The sequence below is a fragment of the Pholis gunnellus genome, assembly GCF_910591455.1.
Source record: "Pholis gunnellus genome assembly, chromosome: 2".
NCBI lineage: Eukaryota > Metazoa > Chordata > Actinopteri > Perciformes > Pholidae > Pholis > Pholis gunnellus.
The window spans coordinates 1861464-1869613 of record NC_136536.1 but is presented as its reverse complement, the minus strand read 5'-3'; the positions used below and the strand labels follow the sequence as shown (position 1 = coordinate 1869613).

The following is an 8150-nucleotide window of genomic DNA, read 5'->3' as shown; positions in this document are numbered from 1 at the left end:
CATAGCTACCCATGATGCTCAGCTGATGTTAGAAGAAGAGGCTGAAAGGTGTTCAGTTCACCGTGTAACCTCCTCAGCAGGTCATCGGAAGGTCGGAACATCTCCACATGATTACAGACTAATCAACCGCGACCCTTCAGCCAATCAGTGCTGAACACACGTGAATCAAATACTTTTAAAACCAGCAGACATCTTCAGCTCACACCATCTTTAGTCAAGGTAAACCACTGTGATGCAGGACGGAGGGCATGTTCACATCATGGAGGTGCGCGCTGTGTGGAACGAAACAACAACCGCGCTCCACGAGACTCGCGTGGTCACCATGTTCTTCATATTCAACTGCGCGGTCCTCACCCTGACGCTGGTGTTGGGCTCGCCCGGGAACTTGTGGGTCTGCTGGGTCGTCTTCAGGACCAAGAGCCTGCAGAACTTCAACAACGCGCTGCTGGTCAGCTTGGCCGCCAGCGACCTCCTCAAGTGCTCCGTGGACACGCCGCTGCTGCTCTCCTCATTCCTGCGCTACGGGAGGGGCGGTCGGGTGCCGGTGTCCGTGTGCACCCTGCAGCAGTTCACCTACGCGCTGTGCAGCTGCGTGCAGCTGCTCACGCTGGTCAGCATCAGCGTGGAGCGCTTCCAGGCCATCGCGTTCCCTTTCCAGACCGAGAGGAGGAGAGCGCGGGTCCGGCTCTGGATCCTGTCCATCTGGGGGTGCGGCGCCGCGCTGGCTCTGGTCTCTCTGAGTCTCTCCGAGAAGGCGCTCTTCTACATGCTGTGCCGTCCGCACCTCGGGGCGCACGGAGACCACCGCCATCCGTACTCGGATCCGTTCGGACCCTACGTGCTGGTCCCGCTGTGGGGGCTGTCTCTGACCGTCATCGTGGTCCACTACGTGCGGATATTCAAAGTCGTGAGGCGGCACCGAAAGAAGGTGTTCAGTCGGGGGGTCCAGCTGAGGCCGACGGTGTCGGAGCACGTGTTCGGGTGTCTGAGCGTCCCGTCTTCAGCACCGCGGACAGCTCCGCCGGTGCTCTTGGTGGCCGAGGCCGGCGCTCCCCGTGGCGGCTCGTCCACAGGAGGCGCCCCCCCGCTGAGCAGACGTCCGCAGATCGTCGGGGCGGTGTGTCTGCTGACGCCCGGAGCCCGGGAGCGGGGCAAGAAGCAGGTGGAGGGGAAACTGGCGCAGCGCTTCGGCTACATCATCATCGCGTTCACGCTCTTCTGGGTGCCTCTGGTGGTGATTTTGCTGATGAGCGTCGTCTCGTGGCAGGACGCGGACAAAGTGAGTGGACGCAATACTAAATATAAGTTCAATGTAATACAATCCACAGTCCTGCAGTAAAAGCTTAAGTTATGAGGTTTCTCATTACTTTTCTCCTCCAAGTAAAACGGAACCACAACACACACATTTGAAGTATCGTTGCATTATTGCACAGTATAAGGCATCGTAGCTGATTAATCAATGAATCACAAACAGTTTTGACAATTAACTAAACTATCAAATAACCAAACTGATCCAGGTTTGGGGTTTTGGACTGTTGGTCTGACAAAACAAGCAACATAAAGACATCAACTCTGTATCTATAATGGACATTTTCCACGACTTTAGATTCAATAATGAATGGATTAAATAATAATAATACAGAACAATAAACAGATTAATCAATCATAATAATCTGTTTCTTCCTCCGTAGCTGCTGATGGAGCTGGAGACGTCGGCTCTGGTTCTGACCTGTGTGCAGGCTGCAGTGGACCCGCTCATCTACACTTTGGTCACCAGACAGTTCCGCTCTGAACTCAGCAAGATCCTCTCCTCCGTGCAGAGGTGTCCCCTGAAACAGAGGGCCTGAAGGGCCCCGGACGTTTAGCTCACATGTTAGCTGCACTTTCTGGGAAAAAGGAGAAGCTGAAAAACACGAGCGAGCCTTTTCACACACAAGAAGAAGAAGAAGAAGAAGAAGAAGAAACCACAGATGCTGTGTTTGTGGCAGATATAGATGTTTTTTTATCAGGCGTTTTCACAGTCGGGGACACAAGACAAAGGTCATAAATAATATCAAACACCTGACAAGTTACGCACAGCAGTAGTCTGAACAACGACAGGTGGCATAGGAGGGCAAAGCAAAGGGTGAGGGGGGGGGGGGACTGACCGAGCCCATGAGCAAAAAGGAGAGTACATAACAGAGAGACGAACACAACCACAGACCTCTTGTTTCTGTTTGTAAAGTAATAGAAAGAAATGCGTTGACACTTTGAGCGTCTCGCATCATAAAATAATAATAATAATTCAAACTGTGTCAGTTGAAAAGTGCAGCGGACACAAAACAACCCGTCGGGACCGGGAGGCGGGAAATAACTCAGGTTTTAAATCACTGTCAAAAGCAAAGGAATCAAATGAAGACACAGGGAGCCTCACTTCTGCCTGAATACGTCAAACCTTTGTTGTCGATGTTCACTCGATCCTAAATGTCCCGCTCGATGCCGAGAAGATGAAGTCAATGTCTTCAACCTCACTAACGATCAGAGGGAACTAAAGCTCAGCGGAGTCTCGTGATGCACTGATCTGGTACCAAATATGCTGCATTTCTCTACCAATACTGGCTGATGTGATTATGTTTTATTTTGTAAGTCTTAGTACAAATGCATGTGTGTAAACCAGCTTTTCATTTGTCTCCATATTTAGGTAATTAAAGACTTAAAAAAAGAAGCAATTTGCTGCTATTTTGACGTCTATTTCTACAAGAACAAGAAGAAACAAACACGTGAGCAGACATGATATTAGTCAGATTCCAGTATTGCTTTTTGAAATATGCTCCCGTCTGATGTATGAACTCTTCTGTAGCCCTGCCCGTGTGTGTGTGTGTGTGTGTGTGTGTGTGTGTGTGTGTGTGTGTGCTCTTGATCTACATCTTATTTAAAGTAAGCGGGACGCAGAAGAAGCCGCTGGAGGAACCGAGCCGTCTGTTGAGAAGAAATACAAATAAGAAGGCCAGCAGGGAGGCGTCGTCTCGTGTTGGAGCTGGAAACGGTCACCGTCCGTCGTCACAGAGGTGAACTTTGATGGGAGTCAATGGTGAGGACGGCTCATCCTGCTTTAAGTTCAAAATAAAAGTCCTTTTGAAACACCGAGGAGGACGAAAAGTACAAACACCAAGTTTCCTAATCACATAGAAGTACACATACTCAACAACTTTGTAGAAAAAATGCCCGCTGAGTTATTTTTTTTTTGGGGGGGGGGGGGGACGTCGACAGCTAAAGAGACTACTGAAAGCATGTTCACACAGAGGGAGGGACACAACAGGATAACAACAAGAGAGAGAGAGAGACAGACTGAGGGAGGAAGAGAGAGAGAGAACAAGAAGACGGCTTCACTGGTTCTGCCAAACGATGGTCAAATATTACAAAATATTCTATTAACAATATTCACAAAAGAAAGAAAAGAAAACCCGGCTCAGGACGGATCTGTGTCAGAGATTCTCAGCGGACGCCTTGTGCTTTAAATCGGGTTGATTTGATGTCAGAATCGACTCTTTTTAGTTATCTGAGGTCAGTGTAGGAGGGAATATATATGATATATATATGAAAACAAATCTCTTTTTTATCTTTTTACTCCAGCAAACAGGCACATGTCGTGTAAAAAAGGCTTCGCAGCTGAGAACCTCTGACAGAACACGTGTTCAACGAACTCTTCAGAGCGGCAGCTAGTCACACAAACCGAGTACTGAGACTTCCAGAGGGACTCAAACACAACGTCTTCAATCAGCGGAGACACACACACACACACACACACACACACACACACACACACACACACACACACACACCACCATTCATATTCATCAGTTCCACTCATGTTGGACCTGCAAAAACAATGGAGGCATGTTTCTCGACCAACACGTGACACAAAACTGAAGCGCAGGAAGAAGTTGTTTTCTTTTCTTTTATCCTGCTCGAAAAAACACAAACAACCCAAACTGAACCATGAGAGTGAAACTGAAGCCAAAATCATAAAAAAAGGTGCTTTTTGCACAGAGACACATGACCTGACTCTCACACACCTCCCTTCATGTAATCTCCTCTCTTTCTCACACACACACACACACACACACACACACACACACACACACACACACACACACACACACACACACACGCACACACACATGAACAGACTGTATCTAAAAGCCACCCCCCTTCTGTCTGTACAGGGAGTCCATGTCGTTACAGTACATGTCCAGCAGAGGGCGGGCTCCACCACGGCCAGACCAGGACTCTGACCCCCTCCTCCTCCTCCTCCTCCTCCTCCTCCTCTTCCTCCTCCATCATGTCCACAGTCCTCCTCTGTCCCTCAGTCTGTCTCTCCATGAGTGTTTTATTTTGTATTTTTTTAAACTGTCTTCCTGTTTGCACTCACAGCGCGGACACCTTCACAACGTTCTGGTGGGCGGTGCCCTCGGGGGTCGTCACCGGCGGCGTGGGGATGCTGATGATGGCCGTGGTGATCTGGCTGCTCTGGCAGTTCAGGGACGCCGGCTCGTCCACGCGCATGTTCAGACTGGAGCGGCTGCAGCGGGAGGAAGAGGAGGACACGAAGGGTTAAAGGCTGGAACGGAGGCTTCAGTCAGCTCAGGGTCACTCTGTTCACATTTAACACACACAACTCCAATATGTCCTCCCTTTGTTTTAGATGGATGGATGGATGGATGGATGGATGGATGGATGGATGGATGGACTCTCTCTCTCTCAATCAGAGTGTGTCTCTATGAAGTTAATAGTACCAGATGCTGTTCTGTGTCTCTCAGTTTGTTTCGATATCATTTTATTCTCATTGTTGTTTATTTGATTTGAAGTTTGAGTTGTTAGTTTTTTGTCTTTTAATGGTGTTGTGTTTTGTGTGTCGTTGTTTCGACTCTCCGTGCCTCTCGTGTCCTGTGTTCACGTCACTTCCTGTCCTTGTGTGTTTCCTGTGTGATTGAGCCCTGCTGTGTCTCATCACCTCCTCAGTGTATTTAACCCCTGAGTGTCTGTCTGTTGTGTGACCTGCTGGTCTCTGGTCAGCCCTGATATGCTCGTCCGTGGTATGTTCAGTGTTGCTCATTGTCCTGTTGTGTGTTTCCCTCTCGATTGTCTTTTGATATCTTTAACCTGTTTTTGAGTTTGGCTCCTTCTTTCCTCACTTGGAGTTTTTTGTCCCACGTTTGTTGGACGTCCTCGCACTGATAGTTTTACTTTTGGACTTTTTTAGTTTTCGTATTAAATCCTTCTGCTGGCGCGTCTCTCTGCGCTCGGGTCCGTCCCCTCCCAGACTTCCCCATAATCCTGACATACGTGAATGTGTTTGTCCTTGAAAAAAGCAAAATAAAATATTCAGAAGAGAGTAAATGAAGACGTTGGGAGAGTTAAACTGTATGGAAGCTCTGCTGCGTATGTCGTGGAAATGATGCTGCGTGTGTTTGCAGAACTAACTGAAGTCGTAATATTTCAGAAAGAGACGTTTAACATCTATTGCTGCAGTGGATGAAACCAGACACCAGTGGTGGTGTTGTGTCCTTTATTGGGATCTGATGAAGGGAGTCATGACAGAAGTGCACCTCAGAGTGTATTAGATATATAGATCATATAAAAGTATAACTGTTGAAGTAGATCGCATATATGACAACATGTGAAGGCCTCAGAGCTGAACAGGAGGTAAAGGACACACACACACACACACACACACACACACACACACACACACACACACACACACACTCAAACATCGCCTCACATTCTTTTGTTGTCTTGTTTTTGTTGTTATACATCGTATCTTGTTGAAATACGTATATATATATATATATATATATATATATATATATGTATATATATTTGTGTGTTCTCTATAATATTGAGATATTTTAATATGATAGCAGTGGAGGCTTTAAATGAGCCCCGTGGGTTCTTCTTCCTCTGCACTGTGATATTATTCATCTCTGTTTTGTTTGTATTTTTTCTGAATTGTGCAAAATAAACTTCAAACTGAACCAGATCTCTGCCGAGTGTTCCAGGAGTAGTGACGTGATGCTGAGATGATGATGAGCTCGTTGTGTGATCTCTAACCTGACGGACGTGAACCTGTGTTCTCCTTCAGAGCATCGTGTGCCTTAAATCAATCAGCAAAAAGCAGTTTTTATGATCATTTTAGAAATAAATCTAATGAACTTACACGAGAATATTAACATGAAAGTTATTCAATATTCTTCACAACGTCGTTGTGCAAATGAAATCCAGGTTTGAACGTCTGGAGCTTGATTTCCTGAGTCGACTTTGCAACAATGTTGCCAAAGTGTCGACTCGTCTTCACAGAGCTTCTCTGCTGTGATCAGAGTAAAGTCTGATGTGTTGATGTTCACACACAGTCTGAGGAATGAAGGCCGTGATGAGCAGCAGACTGAACCCTAACGACACCGTTCCACCACCTCACCAGACTCGTCTTTGGCTCATACTGCCGGTGAAAAAGGAAGAACCTCTGAAACCGAGGAACACGAGGAACACGAGGAACACGCCGAACAGCGAGGACACCGTTCACGTCTTTGTCCAGAAGAGGGACAAGCGCATGGACTTCATCTACAAACAAAGTAAGTGCGAGTCGAAGCCTCAATAGAAGGTTTGAATGTCAAAAAATGACCTTCGGCACATCTCTAAAGAATATTTCTTTATTTTGAACCTTTTTATTGTCTTTGTGTACGTTGTCTGATGTTCTACTGAGCGCTGACACCATAACTTCCTCCTTTATCTTCCTCCTTTATTTATCCTGCTGCGTCCCCAGACTCTCATTGTGTGTCGTTGTTGGTGCACGTTTTGCGCATATAAGTGAACCAGCTGGTTTCTACCGGGACACCGTCACCAAAAGTTCTCTTTTCTTAATCCTGGTGCGCCGTCGCCAGACGCTCATTGTGTGTGTGTGTGGTTATCGGTGCGCTTTTGAACATTTATCATGAGGGAATAAATAGTTTTCTACTGGTGCGCTGACACCAATACTTCCCTCTATCCTGCTGCGCTCATGAGTGCTTCTCAGTACGTTATTTCTTCATTTTGTAGAAGTGAATAATCTGTTTTCTGCTGTTGGGTCAGCGCCAATACTTCTCTATTTTTTCTTTGCTGTTTAACATCCATATCCCACATTTATAGATCTCTATGGTGTGTTTTGGAAACCAAAGGCTCGACATGGTTTTGATAGTAATCTTCTTTTGTCTGTTTGGCTCACAGCCATATATAGTTATAGTCTCACACAACGTTTAATAACCTTCCACAGAGCTGTCACTGAACGTACAGCTCACACAGTCCTGCTGCCGCGTATCATCGATGTTCATGAGACATTGTTCCATCTCAGGAACTCATCATTTATAATGTTGATACGTCAGAGCAGTTAAGCAATTAAGTGTTTCCTAAGTTACTTGCTGAGATGTTGCGCTGCCAGTACAGTTAACTCTGATTTCATCTGATCAAACATAAATCTCCATGAGGCCGGTGGAGGAACGCGCTCACTAGAACTCTTTGCGTGCACATCCTGATCTTACTCCGCAGGGTTCTGACCCGCCGTGCGTCGCCTCACCGTCGTGGCTCACCTGGTGCTGAGGGGCTGGATGTGGATGGTGCTGAGCTCCTGTAAGCCCCCCCGGTGGTGGGCCTGCGAGTGCTGCGTCAAAGGCTGCATGTGTGCCGGGCCGCTGGCGTTCTGTAAAGGGGTGTGGTGCTTCTTGCTGCGCCGGGAGCAGCACGTGCCCGTCGCGCCGTCTCGGCTGGAGAGGGAGGGGCTTCGAGACGGGTAATTCTGCAGCCCCGCCTCCAGGTAGCTCTGCTGGTAATACTGCTCGTCCACAAACTCGTGGTTCTAGAAACACACAGAGAGAGAGAGAGAGAGAGAGAGAGAGAGAGAGAGAGAGAGAGAGAGAGAGAGACATAAAACAGGATGTGACATTTACAGCATTTATATTTATGACCATGTGCAGCGTATGACTTCATATCACCCGTTTCATATTTTCCTGGGTCGATAACTCATCTGAGAATAAACCATTCATTCTTATTAAGGCGTGTGGTTGCAATATTCTTTAGTTTGTTTTTAGCATCGTAGCTCAGTCACGATTACGCAGCAGGTGTCTCAAAGCGACTACGGG

General features: G+C 47.2%; 2 protein-coding genes across 2 annotated transcripts in view; one reads left to right on the top strand and one right to left on the bottom strand.

Annotated features, from left to right (window-relative positions):
* Positions 1–259: 259 nt before the first annotated feature.
* On the top strand, positions 260–1847 carry LOC306707788 (5-hydroxytryptamine receptor 2B-like; the record flags this gene model as incomplete). The annotated part of the gene is made up of 2 exons (XM_079175400.1): positions 260–1279; positions 1692–1847. The coding sequence occupies 2 exons, from the start codon at positions 260–262 to the stop codon at positions 1845–1847; spliced, it is 1176 nt and encodes a 391-aa protein (XP_079031526.1).
* A 2494-nt stretch (positions 1848–4341) lies between these two features.
* The window catches only part of kcnd3 (potassium voltage-gated channel, Shal-related subfamily, member 3), a 106407-nt gene continuing 102598 nt past the window's right edge, over positions 4342–8150 (bottom strand). Inside the window, exons 6-7 of the mRNA XM_079175388.1 lie at positions 7602–7867; positions 4342–4561 (exon numbers count right to left, since the gene is read on the bottom strand). Coding sequence (XP_079031514.1) covers positions 4408–4561; positions 7602–7867 — 420 coding nt within the window. The 3' untranslated portion in view covers positions 4342–4407. The remainder of the gene's footprint in view (positions 4562–7601; positions 7868–8150) is intronic.